Source organism: Amborella trichopoda, chromosome 5 (genome assembly GCF_054954075.1).
Source record: "Amborella trichopoda isolate Santa Cruz 75 chromosome 5, AtrichopodaSantaCruz75HAP2 v2.0, whole genome shotgun sequence".
Lineage (NCBI taxonomy): Eukaryota > Viridiplantae > Streptophyta > Magnoliopsida > Amborellales > Amborellaceae > Amborella > Amborella trichopoda.
Window position 1 is genome coordinate 4,517,406 of NC_142340.1, and position 16,053 is coordinate 4,533,458.

A 16,053-nucleotide genomic window follows, 5' to 3' on the forward strand; every position below is an offset into this window, starting at 1 on the left:
CGCAAAAATAGATAAATAACCCAAGTAGAAGGAGCATAATAAGTTTTTATTAACGGTGCAGTTTGTATAGACCCTAGGCTCTAAACAATCAAATTAGAGCATACCTTCAAATAGTGTCGAGAAATGTGGTTTTAATATTGAAAATCTTTGTGATAGCTTTAAAATATATTTTCATATTTATTTATAAAGTTTAAAGGTTAAAAAATAGTATAGATCGACAAATCTATGAAAACTTGAAAATCTTGAAAATTGACGGTAAAAAAATGTATTACAAAATACACTATTTCCAAAACTTGAAATACAATTTTTTTCTCATGAACATGCATCTTGATGTCGAGATGATCGATTTGAAGATATTTGAGCATCAAAACAACCTCTTCTAATGAAATTTTTTGGGTAGATTCAAATTTGATTGATTAGAGTCTCGGCTCGATATAAACTTTTCCCTTTTATTAATTCTAGAAACCTCTCCCCAAATGAAATTGGGATCGTTTGCGCTCTCCAAGACTCAAAAAGGAGTTCTGACCCCGAACGGCAAATCTAGGGTCTCACTTAGCCGCAAGGGGAGAGAATATAGATTCTTGCTCCCGCGGGAGCATAATAATTTTTTTAACCTAGTCTTATCGTGTGGTCATCGACGGCAGAGACATATTCGCCCAGTATGCAATGACTTGGGAGCAGCATCGCTAATGCGTGCGGAGTATTTGTATTTTCTAAAAGTATCACCGTCCAATTCGTTAAAAGACGCTGATAAATCTATCTGATACTGTTTGCGTGAACCATAACAAAAATAACAAGGCTATAAATTCCATTAAAGATTTATGGAGCTTGGAAGAGCGGCCCATCTTCTCTCACAAAACAAAGAGTTAGAGAGAGAGAAGTATCTGGATTAGAGAGAGAGAGAGAGAATGGCTCATGCTTTCGAGCAAATCCAATTGCCTCAGCAAAAGCATCTCAATGGGGGGTTTCAATTCCCTGCAATTCTATCTCCAAACCCAAGTTTTTATCCCCGCTCTGCTTCTGTTTCCCTCCATGAATTCACGCAAAGAATCACCGAATCAAAGCCATGGCTCGAAAGCTTGCTCCTTTCAAGTGGGTCGATCCTGTTCAGAGGTTTCCCTGTAAAAACTTCCTCTGATTTTAACGCAGTGGTCGAAGCTTTTGGGTTTGAGGAGCTTCCTTATGTTGGGGGTGCGGCTCCAAGAACCAATGTTTTTGGTCGAGTTTTTACGGCAAATGAATCGCCGCCTGATTCCCCAATACCTTTTCACCATGAAATGGCTCAGGTTTTTTTCTAATTTTTACTTCGATTTTTGTAAGATTTTTCTTTTCTATTTATGGGTGAATTGGATGGAGTAGTTCCATTTGGTGTGTGACTTTTTTTTTTACTTTTCTATTTATGGTTGAATTGGATGGACTAGTTCCATTTGGTGTGTGACTTTTTTTATTTTTTGTTGCAAGTTTACAAGTTTTAATTGTTTGCTCTTTTATGCAATTTTGTAAGCTTTTATTCATCTGTGGAATAAATCCATGAATGACTGTCATCCTTTAGTTATTTTTCTGTAATTTTGTAATGTTCTATTTATCTACTATGGGTTTAGGCTTGAGATTAGATATTTGGTTTATGCTTTGATTTTGAGGAATTTTTTTTTTATTGGTATACTTATTTTGCAGAACACTATTTAAATTTTATATCTGTTATATTGTCCATTTCTGATATTTTGTAATAAATATTGTACGATAAGCCAAAAAAATGACTATTTAAAGAAGGGCAAATGAGCATTCTGTTGCATAATTTTTTCCTTAAGGATTTTCTAAAAGCTTACTGAGTTGATATTTCCTCATTCCTGTTAAGAAAAGAATTTTTGATCTCAAAAATTTTCTATTAAAATTCCTGTTTTGAAATTTTAATGGAAGTGGATTGCTAAAATTCAGGTAAGAAAAATGAAAGTTGGCCAATTGAACCCTTTCCAAGCTTTATAGAATTATAAAGAAGAGTTCAGCTGAACCATTGATCTTCAAATTATATGAGTGATGAATCTGCAAATTTTTTAGTTTACATCCATTAATGGATTAGATTGACTCCTCTTATGATCGTTAGTTTCTTACGTGTGATTGTACGTTTATTTTGGAGAAGTTGGTGGTTGAAGTTATTTTGCTTTCTCAAATATCGGGATTTTCAAGTGGTATAATCCAGTGTTCTAAAGCTTTGGCAAGTCCATTCGGGCTCACCATGTTACTCTTGCCAAGTCCAAGCAGGAACCGACCAAACACATCCAGTTCCTACAGTTTAGTATTATAACCTGTACAGACTTAGCCGAGTTCCTGATGGACCCAGCCAAGTCTGTACAGACTCGGGACCCTCCCTTGTCCGAGCTTTGTTTTTTTAACTTTGGTATAATCTCTTGCTAAAACAGGATTTGGTGACTATTTCTCCTGGTTTTTCAAATTTTATAGTTTGTTGCTAAAGGGGAAATTGGAATGGATCACTTATTTCTCTAATGTAAATCATCACATTCGGACAAGTTGAATTTGTGTAGTATTTGCATACAATTTCAACTTGGGATAAGTTTAAAATGTAAGAATTTTAGAATAACTGGTTTTTGTAAGGCTCTCTTTAATTTGTTCAAAGTTTTTTAACAGGTTCCAGAATACCCCACGAAACTGTTTTTCTTTTGTGAAGAGGAACCAAGGAAAGGTGGAGAAACTCCGATAGTACTTAGCCATCTCATTTATGAAAAAATGAAAGATAGGTTTCCAGAGTTTGTCGAGAGACTTGAGGAGCACGGTTTGATTTACACTCGAGTATTAGGTAAGGGAGATGATCCTTCCTCCCCAATTGGTCGAGGATGGCAATCGACATTTTTGACCCAAGATAAAATTGAAGCTGAGAAAAGGTCTGCATTCTCATTACCCATTATATATTATAGATACAGTACTGTGGTTTCATTAATTTTCTGGCATTCTATATTCATGATTCTAGGTTAATTGACTTGATGTGCTGTGACCTCGGGAATTTGTGTATGCTGGTTATGGCCTTTTCTTTGGTCCTCATGATATTGAGAGATAGGGAAATGCCCACCTTGAATGGAGTCCATCTGTTATATTGCGTACTGTGTGCGAGTCTCCTGTACTATACATTAAAGAAGGGAAGATAGCAAAAACTTGGAATTCAAATGAATTCAAAATCCAAAATTAAAAATTTCGACCAGAGATCTGGTAAAGGTGCAATCAGATATGGTTATGCTAATAATGTGTAGTATACTGTACACCAAAGAGGCACCTACTGTCCATTCTCCTTGATGGGTGGTCGAGATTTATTGTCCCAGTGGGGCCTGTTGGGACATTCACCCGGGTGCTGTTAATATCCTCCATCTGTCTTCGGAAAGAGAGTGGATGGCCCTTTAGTGTGCGTGTATGATGCACTTCACCTATTTAGATGTGTGACTACAGGTATGTGATGATTTTGTTAACAAAATTCCCCATCTCACCATGTGATCATATGCCGGTTAATTGGTGGTCATAAGTTGATGATTTCTGAAAATGCCTGAAAATATGGTAGTTTTGATTGCATTTAGTGATGATTCAGATTTGATCTAATTCCTTTTTTGCATATTGGAAATGCAGTAGTCCTTTATTGTTTTCATACATTGGTCCTGTTATTTGATGCACTTGTATTTTTAATTTCATGGGAAGTGCTTTATCAGTCGTCACTTCTGATTTTTTTTTTTTTTCTGTTAAATGCTTATTTTTCCGTTCCATGCATCTCAACCAGGGGAACCTAACGAATTTGTTTGTCGTTTCTTCATTTTTTTTTTTTTCATCTTAAGACTTTTTATTATATGAAGCCCATTTTGATTGGTTCTCGTCTAGTGCTCTTTTGTGGAATTCAATGCATTGTTAGGGACCGTGCATATATGCAATGTACCAGAGATGGTTTGAGGTGTTTGACATCATAACTTAGTGAAAGATACACCCATACACACATAAAAGCACAGACACATACAGAGAGAGAGAGAGAGAGAGAGAGAGAGAGAGAGAGAGAGAGAGAGAGAGAGAGAGAGAGAGAGAGAGAGAGAGAGAGAGAGAGAGAGAGAGGCCTTTTATTTTCTGATTTCTTATTCAATAAAAAGTTGTGCCAACATTTAATTGCTCATTGGAGAGAATTGTTTGCATAAGTATCAAAACCAGTCTGAACCGGCGGTCGGGCCGGTCGAACCGCTAACTAGTACCTTGGTCTATTTGGTCGAAAATGCAAACTTGGTTTAGTCAAAATCAGTTAAAACTAATGTTTGACTCGTCTTGGTCTGTACGATTGGCCGTTTTCGACCGGTTTGACCAACCATGCTTTATGGAAAGGAATGTTAGGTGGTCAAGAAATAGCATATATTTAGGACGAGTGTAGCTGAGATGAGGATGTTGAGATTGAGATTAATGAGTGGCAATGCAAGAAAGGGTAGAATTCGGAATAAATACATAGGAGGGAACTTAGGGGTGGTGCAATAGGCAATAAGATATGGGAAAATTGATTTAGGTGGGCTGACCATGTGCACTGTAGACCTAATACAGTACCGGTTAGGAGGGGTGATTTGGTTCAAGTGAAAGCTCTAAAAGAGCAAGGGAAAGGCCGAAAAGGACATAGAAGTAGCGAGAAGAGATATGGTGACTTCTGGTCTGACAGATGGTATAACCCTTGAAAGAACAAAATGCTGGAATGGGTCTGTGTAGCCGATCCCGAATAGTTGGGATAAGGCTCAGATGATGATGGTTCATATTTTTCTTAAATATTTTTAAAATCTGGTGAAACCGGTACAACAAATGGTCAGACGGGTTTTGACTAAACGAGACCCCTCACTTATTCAGTGATATGTCTGTTCGTGATAATATTGTTTTTTTGTGCATCCAAATTCTTGTCATAGAGAGAGAGGTGCGATCATCCTTATTTTGTTTTTGAGATGCTTTATCTTCCATAGTTCACTAATTTGCAGGGCTTCTCGGTTGGGTATGACGCTTGAGTGGACTGAAGATGGAGTGAAGACTATTATTGGTCCAATTCCTGCAATAAAATACGATGCTACAAGGGGTCGAAAGATATGGTTTAATAGCATGGCTGCTGCTTACACAGGATGGAAGGATTCACGAAATGACCCTGTCAAGGCAGTTACATTTGGTGATGGCGCCCCTTTGCCAGCTGATATCATATTGGAATGCTTAAAAATCTTAGAAGAGGAAAGTGTCGTAATTCCATGGCAAAAAGGTGATGTTATTTTGGTCGATAACTTGGCTGTTCTCCACAGTCGTCGGCCTTTTGAGCCTCCTCGCCGTATATTAGTTTCTATCTGCAAATGAGAGTCTTTCTATTTCACATTGTCTGCTCTTTGGTGTCTATTGCATATAAACCATGTATACAATCAAAGAAATACACACATTTATACAGTGAATAAGGTTATGTATAAATGATGTGTAGAAAAATCCGTCTTGCTTTGGATTTGTACATCTATATTGTTCCTTCGAAATGATCAACATCAATAGATTTGATATCATCATGTAAGAAGCGTTTTACATTACATGGCAGTGTTTCGCCTATGAAGCTGTGAAAACTGAGAGAGATAGAGAGAGAGAGTCTGTAAACCATATTAGAATCAATAGCTAGGTTCGATAACATAGGGCCATTTCTTCTTTTTCCTCTCCGGTAAATCATGTGTTTCTCTCGGTTTACTGCTTCTTTGTTGCTCTTTTGAGCATGGCAGAAGAGATGTTGGATTTGGATGCAGGATTAATGGCTTTCCTTATCTTGAATACATTCCAAGCAGTTCCCATGCAATGCCCAGCTGTTGCCATAATGTCTCCTGTCACCTCCCCTGCATCTTCTCCAAATCTGCTTACCACAACATTCATCCGAATTTTGTTTGGAGATAAAGAGAGAAAATGGTCGAAAGAAACATGTGCAAATTTACAAAACTAGAAGTTTGGACTCAAGCTTGGCCACCACAGCACTGACCTAATAGATTCAAAAGCAAGAGGGGGGAAGAAAAACAATGGAAAATATAAGCCTGCGCTGAGCCCAGCCCAACCGTTGGGCCACACTTTGTCGTACAGACCCCAGTTTTTGAAGTTGGGCTGACTGGGCTGGGCGCAGCCACTTAGTCCATTACGAGCCTTGGCCATGTATATTGATTTTTCAATTTGGCAATGGCATGCCTTTTCTTTTTAAAACTTTGTTGAAATCCTTATAAGTTATTTGCTGTAATGATTTTCTCACCTGTTGGCTACCAATCGACTTGTGGTTCTGCTGGTGGAAGAAAGCGCTTTCCTTCCTGCCGTTTCTACGGAGTCCATGACAGTATCTACAAGCATCCAAATCAGAAACACATGAGAGAGGAGGGTTTGAGGTCTGTGTTTTCAATATTTCATACACAGTTTTTGGTTCGGTTGGTTAACCTTTCTGTTGTACATAACACAAATCTTATCTTAACAAAGCACATTATGATCTATGCAACCATAGAAACTCCGAAGGTCATTAGGTGCCAGTGGGTGGACAATTGGTGATGAAGAGACAATGTGCCCACTAGAACATGAAATGATGCTTTTTGCACAGTTGCCATCTATCTGTTGTTGGATGGAGACACTCATAATCTATCACTTACAATTATAGACTTACAGTGATATGGATCATTGGATGCTTCCTTTATTGTTGTGGTGCTAAGATTAAAGTGTGTTCTGAGTATGATATGCTCCTGCAAGAGGTTATACTTGCTTCTTTCAGATATAAGAGCCTATAGGTTTAATCCTTTGGCTCCATTATTTGTCACACTCTCCACTGTTTTGTCGCCCTCACTATTCGTTTAAAGTTTTCACTGTTTATTTCCTGTTTTCTTTTGAGTTCCTTGAGTCAATAGTCCTTTCCCTGAAAATCCAAGAGTTGGGAGCCCAAACAGGAGTGTTACTGCATAGCTAAGCGTGGTAGGATTTCATAAAGAAGAGCCAAACAAACCAGCTTTTGATCACCCTCTACTGGAGATAAATTTTTTGCATCATGAAAACATGGTATCATACGTGAAAGAAAAGGATTTGATTATACCTTGGGATGTTAATGATCGTCCAATTTTTTATCAAAAAAAAAAAAAAAGCTGAAAGAGAAGAATGGGTATCCACCGATACTTACCTAGTTTATTTAATAGAATCATGGCGATGTATGTTTTACATTAACCTCTGCCAAAAGTTTTACACCTTGGGAAAAGGGCTGGGGTCATCGTGATAACACCGAACAACCTAGTCACCATGTTGTGGTTTCCATTTTCACCACTAACATGACTTCACTAATAACTTTAAAAAAGCTAACTCCTAATCTATTTGAAAAAAGGGGTAGGGGTCCATTTTCCCCACTGAATTATCAAAGGAAAAAAAGTTTTATGCCTTGTCTCAACCATATCTTGCCTCAATGTACAACTATGCCGGTCCAGTTTTTGTAAAAATATTTGAAAAAGAAGCTTTTTGGATTTGATTACAGAGTAATAAATAACAAGTACGCTGTAAAATGGAAGTCCAGAAGAGAAAAAGAAACTATTCCTGCTTCTCTTCTAAAATTTGATGTAGGTACAGGAATTTCTAAAGAAGAAGAAGAAATGGTTTGGCAGACATAGATGGCTTCTAGGACAGATATGGTTTCTGATGAAGAAAAAAAAGAAAGAAAAAGAAAAGGCAAGAAGGTTGAGGTTTGTGAAACATCCTGCCCATATCAAATAGTGGATTTCAAAAGCTATGGAAGTTCTATTTCCAAAAGAATATCTTTATCAAATAATAAAGATAGTGCACTCCCAAATTTGTTATTAGTACTGGCGAAAATAACTGTTGTAAGAGGAGAAAATTGGAGAACAATAGAGCTATTTTTAGACATAGGTGCTAATATAAGCTTTTGCACAGAAGATTTATAGAAAACTAGGGTAAAATATCCTCAAGGGGAAGAAGTTGATACAATAATTGGGAGAAAAAATTAACAGACTTACCTTAAATGTCTTAGTAAAAATTGGAGATAATCTTGAGCAAGGAAGGATGCACTCCGTTGACATTCAACTGAAGAAGTTCTGGGCTGGGCTAGGCCCGACCTAGCCCTTGGGCTACCATTTGTGGCTGAGGCCCTAGTTTTTGGGCAGATAGGGCTGGGCCAGGTCATCTGGCCCTACTAGGAATAGTGTACTAAACTAAGACACTTATCAACTAAGACACTTATCCTTTAAAAATGGGGTTGGCAACGGGCCAGACATAGGCCGGACTAGCCTCAGCCTTGGTCTCCCCCATAGGGCTGGCCCAAGCCCAACCCGGGCTGAAGAGGCCTTGGCCCTTGGGTCAGGCCAAACCACAATGAAAGAAAAACATAAAAGAATGAAGTAAGTGAGGGTGAACTAGGCTGAACCTGTTGCGGCACTAGACCAGGCCCAGCCCGACCTGGTCATCGGGCTATATTTTGTAGCCCTGGCCTTAGTTTTTTTTAGTAACATAAAATAAAAGTAGATTAAAAAAGAAAATTGTTTCATAAGGTGGGAACCACATTTCTACATTTGCGGTCCCCGAGGTATAAAATATCTATCTTAAAAAAGGATGCAAATACGTGGTCCATCTTAAAATAATTAAAATAATTGAAACTAACCGTGCAAATGTTTTTTTCATAAAATTATTATTTTTAATTTTAAAAATTTATTTATTTTTTTATATTCATGATCTCCATGTTAGTCTTAAAAAATTAGGTAAAAAAATCCATCTCAAAAATAGATTTTCAAGAGGTGACTCATTTCTACATGGACTCATAAAAGCCGTGTCTGCAGTATTGAATAACTTACTAACAGCGTCTAGGGAGCCAAGGAGGACTTCTCCCGGCACGCTTCTGGTCAACTTCTTCCCTGCTGCTGATCGGATCAATGGTCCTGCTATCGACCCTGTCGCCAACTCCACCCCATTAAGCAATGCCAAGCTCATTTTCTCTGTCATCTTTGATAACTTTCTCGCCCTACCAACCAAACAAGAAAAGGGTAAAACATTTCCAACTCATTAAAACTACCACTTCACTTGAGAGAGAGAGGAGTGAAGTTCGGAAATAACCATATATCGGAAAACCAAAATATCAGTAATAAATGGGTGAAGTTTGTATGAGGTGTCAGCGGTAAACAATCATGATAAGGTACACCTCAAAATCTTGTTAAAAGATGCATTTTCAATGCTTAAAATCTTGTGTGGCCTAAAAATCTATTTTTCACCCCTATTATGAAATTGAAACCTCAAAAAATGTTGTAGATCTAGCATATCTATGAATACTCTAAAATCTCGACAATGGACGATATAGATAACGTGTTACAAGATATAATATTTTAATGTTTGAAATTTACTTTTTCTTTGATATCCATATATATCAAAGTCGAGGTAGTCGAGGGTTTTCTAGTGACGAAAGAACATTTCCCATGGGTTTCTAAAGTGCACCTTATTTGACTAGAAAAGGTTGTTCCATGCTGGAAAGCCCTCAATTCGATTATCTTCGCCTTGAGATTCATATATATGAAAAAAAAGAGAGAACTTCTAGTCTAGAAAATAGTTCATCTTTTAACACATTTTCTAGACTGTCAATTTTAAAGTGTTTATGGATCTGCTTGATCATCACAATTTCAAGAACTTTAAATTTCATTATTGGGTAGAACAATGGATTTCCATATCATGCAAGACTTTGTGGCACCAACATTGTATTTTCGGGATAGTTTTGAAGTGTTACTCCAATAGTATAAAGTTGACACTTTATACAAACCTCACCTTTATATAATATGGTTTTGTCTTTTAAACATGGAGGTCACAATTATTCTCACTCATTAGATATAAAATTAGATGGCTTAAAATAAGTCGTGAAGTCCGAGAATTTTTTTTTGAGAATGTTGTGTCTATTCAAAACACTCTTACAATCATCCATTTTAAAATTTAAATGACAAAAATGATTGTGACCTCCTTGTACAAAAAATAAATAATATCTTTATATACAATTTCATATAATATTTTGTCTGGGTTATCATTAACATATCGATATTGTATGCTTCTTTCATAGTCATGAAACACAATTCTATATAATATTATGTGTGGGTTATCATTAACATATCGATATTGCATGCTGCTTTCGTAGTCATGACACAAGACATATACTAATTTTATTAGAAGCATAAACAAAGCAACAACCATCAAACTAAAAGCAACACTCACACTAACAAATGGCAAGATCAACAACCCCAGGTCAATATAGGACTGCAGTTAACAATAGCTAAAAATGTGAAATAATAGTTCCTCCATATTGTTTTTGTAGACACCAATGAAATAACAAAAACAAGGAAAACAGAAATAATACAAACTAATAAAACTTATGTTTACATAGACAAAGTAGCATAAGACATATTCAAAGTAACATGCAAAAGGAACCCAAATATTCGATCTTCACCCCTAAATCCCTTACCTCTTTGCAATGATACTCTTGATTTATCGAAACATTAGATATTTTTTTGTTTTTTTTTTGGCTACTCTTTTTCTTACTTCAGAATTTTTTATGGAATATGACCTATGTAGGAAAATACATTTTCTTGCAATTTAAGATTCTTGATTTAATACCACTTTTAATGAGCTTATATGAAAATCAAAATTAAAATATTTCAAATCAATAAAGAGAAATGCAAGTATTAAGAAAGTTTAAAAAATGAGAACTTCTCTTCTTTTGGGTAGATCAGAGGGGAAAGGGTGTTACTATGAAACTCAAAATGTCACGTTGTGGCACCCACCACCCTAATCTCGTATACTTAGAGTCCATTCCTGAAAAAAATGATGACATTAAATAGCAAATAAGATTTTAAAAAAAAAATATTTTTGATAAAAGATAAAATGCACATTTTTCCATAAGGAAAATGTGATCTTTTTGGGCATTCTTGATAACCGGAAGTGTTAGCTCCAAAAGCTGGACATTCTAATTTACTGTATCACTTTTTTGTTTCATGGCATAAAGTTATGAAGAAACTGGCTTTAGAAAGTTCCGGGTTCTCAAAAAATGAGAACCAGTAGGTTCCAAACCCCATGAAAGTTCACTTTTCTTGATTTTAGGTGGTTCACTTTTGACCTTCTTTTTTCTGTTTTTTTGTTTTCCATGTCCCTTTTTCTCTCTACCTCTCTAATTCTTTTTTCTCTCCAACTATGCCCCTTTCTCTATCTAAGCATGCATTTCCTATGTCTGTTTCTTCTCTTTCTCTAACTATGTCCCTTACCTCCCTCCCACTCTAAGTTCTATATGTCTCTATTCATGTCCATTCCCTCTTCACTTTCAATTTTCTCTAAATGTGTCCTTTCTCTTTATAACCATACCCTTTTTCTCTATCCAACCATGCCCTTTGCCTCTCGAACACTTTTTCACCAACTAAATGTGTCATTTCTCTCTCTCTCTCTCTCTCTCTCTCTCTCAGTCTTCTATTATAAAGCCTAACATATGTGAAGCTTTGTTCTATATATTTGAGAACTTCCCAGACATATTATCAAACAACTATTCCAGAGTTTCCAGATATCAACAGCTCTAGTTTCTAAGAATTCCAAGGAATACATACTTTCTAATTACCAAACTTCCCTTTAGGATCTTTTAAAAACTCAAATTATTTATGGAATTTCCAAAAAAAATAAGTTTATATAAGGTTACAATCTTAAAATGTAGAATTAAATATGCATCACAAAAATCTATCGAAAATGTTGTGTTAACGTTGGAAAGCCTTCTAATTGATCATCGAGATGCATAAATATAAAAAAAATAAAGGATTGAGTCCTAAAAATAGTTACAACATATTATTTAAACTGTCTATTTTCAAGATTTTTATATGTTTATAGATCTACTTGATTTTAACCATTTTGTGAGTTTAAAATTTTATAATTAGATACGAAACTAGATTTTTAGATAATTTTGAAAACTTTTTTCACCAAAATTATATGTTATAATAAAATTTGGAGGTACACCTTAATTGCATTGTTTAAAGTTGCAACCTTATAGAAACCACCCCTTTTCCAAAAATTGATTGCTTCTTGAAAAATCAGAGCTTCTTGAGAGACCAGTTAGCGACATGGTGCAAGTTTCCTACGCTCTAAAAATTAAGTATAACAACTTAAAAATAGATAATAGACAACGTTGAAGCACATTGCAAGCAAAGCTTGTACGGAAACTAATCCCCTCTATTGGTACGCGTGAAAGTATTTATGTAACGGTACTTTTACAAGAAAGAACTTGCCCATGCGATTAGGTACATGAGTTCTTTCATGTCAATTGGTCTTAGTTCATTTTTTTACACTAATTGACAGCGGATGAATAATTTCCACATCTATTGTTTTAAGAGAGTTCTTTCATGTGAAAATACTTTTATGAAAATATTTCATTTGTTAGAAAGATGGTTAGGGTTGTGGTGGTAGCATCCCCATACCTAGTCACTACATTATGGTTTTACTCCTAATCTACTAAAAAAACATCCCCACATTTAGTCATCACATTGTGCTTTTCATTCTTACGACTAACATTACCACACTAACACCTAATCTATTAAACAAACATCCCCACACTTAGTCATCACATTGTGCTTTTCATTCCTACCACTAACATCACCACACTAACACCTAATCTACTAAAAAAATATCCTCACACTTAGTCATCACATTGTGGTTTTCATTCCTACCGCAAACATCACCACACTAATACCTAATCTACTAAAAAAACATCCCCACACTTAATCATCACATTGTGGTTTTTATTCCTACCACTAACATCACCACACTAACACTTTAAAAAATCGAACTCCTAATCTACTAAAAAAACATCCCCACACTTAGTGTGGTTTTCATTCCTACCACTAACATCACCACACTAACACTTTAAAAAATCTAACTCCTATCTACTAACTACCATTAACATCACCACACTAACACTTTAAAAAATCTAACTCCTATATACTAAAAAAAAAAAAAACGGTAGGGGCATTTCTTTCACATTGAAATTACCCCGAAAAAAAAAAAAAGAAAAAAAATTTCACACATATCGAATGTACCCTAAAACAAAGGGCAAGCGTTCCCCTACAACATAAAACTTAAATACTTCCCCTTATCCAACTGTCCATTCTGAATGGAAGGCTAAGATTGCCCCAATTACAATATCACGTATCTACACTATTTTATTTTAAATTTTTTTTCTATAAACTATTTTGATATCAATTTTTTTACGTTCAATCATCTATTAAACTCGCACTAGCAAAAAATATAAAAATAAAATTTTCAATAAAACAAAATTATCAAAATACCCTTGAAAATTTTAAGAGGTATTTTGATCATTATATTTTATCGAAAAGTTATTTTTAATATTTTTTATAGGTACGTCCTAATGAGAAAATGACACGTATTAAATTTCATATTCATATAATTTATATAATAAAAACTAAAAATAAAATACTTTGATATGTCGGATCTAAGATCAAACGGTAAATGACTCTCTTTATCAAAATTGAATGACTGGATGGTAAGAAAAGCACACATCTTGTATCCTGTAGACGAAGTATAGAAACCTTTCCCTAAAACAAGGCCACAAAACTTTCATTATATCTACTCTCAACTCTCTGGGCATGAAAACTGATCCTTCTCTCTCTGTCTAAAACAAAACTTGCGTAAAAACTGATCCCTCTCTCTATAACAAAAGTTACAAAACTTGCATGAAACTACTCTCTCTCCCATTTAAGTCCAAAAGCAAATTTTCACAAATTTATATATTTGTCTATCAGATAAGCCCAAACCGAATTTTACCATTTTATACATTAGGCTCACAAATTTATATACTAGGCTTACCTTTTGATGCTCCTCCTGGCACGAGTTGTGTTCTTGCGACCACCTGATACCTCTCTCCTCTCCTTCCCTCTCTCTCTAAAAAAGTGCCCCCCTTTCCTAATTTCATTGCAGTAAGCCTCAGTACACTTGAAAACCCCATCCACCACCTCCCCACTTCCACCCTCCATAGCTCTCAACACCACTCCATTATACTCTCCCACTCCCTCTCTCACTCCTCCCCAAAACATCTCCTCTCTTTCTCTCTCTCTCTCATCCCAATTCCCACCTTTCTCTCTCCTCTTCTCACTCTTATTTCCATTGTTTGCAATGAAGCACGAGTAGTGAGCCAACAATTCGTCCAGCCCCTCACACCCACCGGAAAATGTGACGCCATAGTTGATTATTTTCGTGGACCTGCCGAAACCCGGCGAAAGTTTCGGCGAAACTTTGAACGAGAACAGGTAGTGGGACCAGTCGAGTTTCACGACGGGCTCGTCTTTGGCCAGTGGCCACAAAAGATCGCCGATTTGGATGATGGTGGCGAGGAATTCGTCGCCGCGGGTGAGCTGGAGGACGGAGAAGTCGCCGCGTGTCAGCTCGAGAGGGGGGTTGGCGGGGTCTATGAGGTAGGCGGTTGTGTATGGGGACGTGAAGAGGAGTTGCTGTTGTGTATGGTCTGGGTAGGTGGTTTCATGGAGAGTGGTTTGGGAGGGGGGATGGCGGTTTTTGTGTGAAGGCCTGAAGCAACCCATTGTGTGGTGGTTTTGGTGTTTGCTTGAATAGAGAGTATTACAGAGGAGAGGAGGTGGGGTATATTTGGAATGAAATTGAAAACCTCTCTCTCTCTCTTTCTCTCTTGTAGTAGTGGGGATGATATGGAATACTTGTCTCTTTTTAAGGAAAAGAACATGTGCCACACCAATCATTTCTCATCTATCCCTAGAGCCGAGAGAATCTATGCGATCTCTGTCTTTTGGGTAAAGGGATGATAATATGCGTGATAACTTGTATAGAATTGGGGGTGGCAATGGGCCGGATTAGATGGGCCCGGCCCTAATAAAAGGACCTTGCCAAAAAGAAAGTGGCTTGAGGGCTAGGTCTTGGCTGGGCTATTAGGCCGCCCCATGACCACAATAGGGTTGGGCCGGTCTTCTTTTTTCTTCTTTACTTTTAGGGTTGCGCTTGGGCTAGGGCTTATTTATCTAGGTCAGGGCTGGCATGGCTTGGGACTTTTGATTTATTTCTCTTTTATTTAGTCCAGTCTGGCTTGGCCTAGCCATGATGGGGTTAAGGCTAGACTGTGCCTAGTCTGGCTTGGGCCTTTTTATTTATTTTTCTTTTATCTAGCCCAGACTCGCTTGACCCAACCATGATATAGCTAGGCCAGCCCTTTGAGGACCAGGGCTAGGGCCAAGGCCAAGGCTGGACCAGCCTTATGACTGGCTGGGAATGTGCCAAGCGGACCAGTCTTGAAATGTTACACCCTTTGGGGACTGCAGCAGGGCTAGGGCCAAGGTTGGTCCGAATCAGACCTGGCTAGGAGCAACCCGGCCTTGAAAGGTTACAATGTAGAATTCCAAGAGCTGGCCTTGGGCCAATGCTATGACAAAGTTGGTCCCACTCGATCCTAGAGAGACCTGACTAACTTCGGGCTACGCCTGGCCTCGCCTAGACCATTGCTAGCCCTTTTTTCTGGTTTCTATGCAATCACATCAAATGCTTCACTCTCTTGATTTATGCAGGTAGGGTGACAATGGGTCAAGTTGAGTCTTGGTCGACAGGACCAGACCCAACTAGGTCTAAGTTTGACTTGGCTAAAACCTCGATCTGGTTTAGGTCCAAGACAGCTCCAAGTCAATTGGACTTGGATTTGGGTCGGGTCGGGTCGGGGGAATGTAAGTAAAAATTATTTTATATACTTTATGCTACATAATTAGTTTTATTTATATGTAATATATATTAATATATTTAAGTCGAGCTGGCCACGGCTGGGACCCCACCCAACTCGATAAGATCCACATTGGACCCGGATCTGGACTTGGTTGGGTCAAGGTCAAGTCAACCCCCACCCAACTCGAGCATGGTCGGGTAAAGCACGGCTTATTGTTCATCTTTTTCTTATTTATGCCTCCAACTCTCAACAACAACAAAAAAAAAATAGTCGAAGAAAGAGAGAAACCTTCTCCTTAAATATCTCTTTAA

The 16,053-nt window shown here is 37.2% G+C and overlaps 2 protein-coding genes across 4 annotated transcripts; one reads left to right on the forward strand and one right to left on the reverse strand.

Annotated features, from left to right (window-relative positions):
• The first annotated feature begins 882 nt into the window (after positions 1-882).
• On the forward strand, positions 883-5,551 carry LOC18443443 (2-oxoglutarate (2OG) and Fe(II)-dependent oxygenase superfamily protein). Its single transcript, XM_006853632.3, has 3 exons — positions 883-1,286; positions 2,644-2,897; positions 4,989-5,551. The coding sequence occupies exons 1-3, from the start codon at positions 909-911 to the stop codon at positions 5,347-5,349; spliced, it is 993 nt and encodes a 330-aa protein (XP_006853694.1). The 5' UTR covers positions 883-908; the 3' UTR covers positions 5,350-5,551.
• On the reverse strand, positions 5,517-14,830 carry LOC18443444 (senescence/dehydration-associated protein At4g35985, chloroplastic). 3 transcript variants are annotated; one of them, XR_016055699.1, is made up of 4 exons: positions 13,873-14,824; positions 8,842-9,004; positions 6,263-6,347; positions 5,517-5,878 (listed from the first exon to the last, which is right to left on the reverse strand). XR_016055699.1 is itself a non-coding variant. In XM_006853633.4 (4 exons), exons 1-4 carry the CDS (start codon positions 14,775-14,777, stop codon positions 5,716-5,718), a joined length of 1,320 nt encoding a protein of 439 aa, XP_006853695.3. In that variant the 5' UTR covers positions 14,778-14,830; the 3' UTR covers positions 5,517-5,715. The 3 variants fall into 3 exon arrangements, 2 of the variants coding, with proteins under 2 accessions (XP_006853695.3, XP_088723146.1); XM_006853633.4 differs by having other exon boundaries at positions 8,838-9,004; positions 13,873-14,830; XM_088867020.1 differs by lacking the exons at positions 5,517-5,878; positions 6,263-6,347 and adding an exon at positions 6,663-6,907.
• Positions 14,831-16,053: the final 1,223 nt, after the last annotated feature.

Coding starts and splice junctions, on each gene's coding strand:
- LOC18443443 (XM_006853632.3), top strand. CDS start 909: ATGGCTCATGCTTTCGAGCAAATCCAATTGCCTCAGCAAAAGCATCTC. Junction 1,287..2,643: donor TTCACCATGAAATGGCTCAG/GTTTTTTTCTAA, acceptor GTTTTTTAACAG/GTTCCAGAATACCCCACGAA. Junction 2,898..4,988: donor AAAATTGAAGCTGAGAAAAG/GTCTGCATTCTC, acceptor ACTAATTTGCAG/GGCTTCTCGGTTGGGTATGA.
- LOC18443444 (XM_006853633.4), bottom strand. CDS start 14,777: ATGATTGGTGTGGCACATGTTCTTTTCCTTAAAAAGAGACAAGTATTC. Junction 6,348..8,837: donor TGGCTCCCTAGACGCTGTTA/GTAAGTTATTCA, acceptor GGATGCTTGTAG/ATACTGTCATGGACTCCGTA. Junction 5,879..6,262: donor AGTCGATTGGTAGCCAACAG/GTGAGAAAATCA, acceptor TGTGGTAAGCAG/ATTTGGAGAAGATGCAGGGG.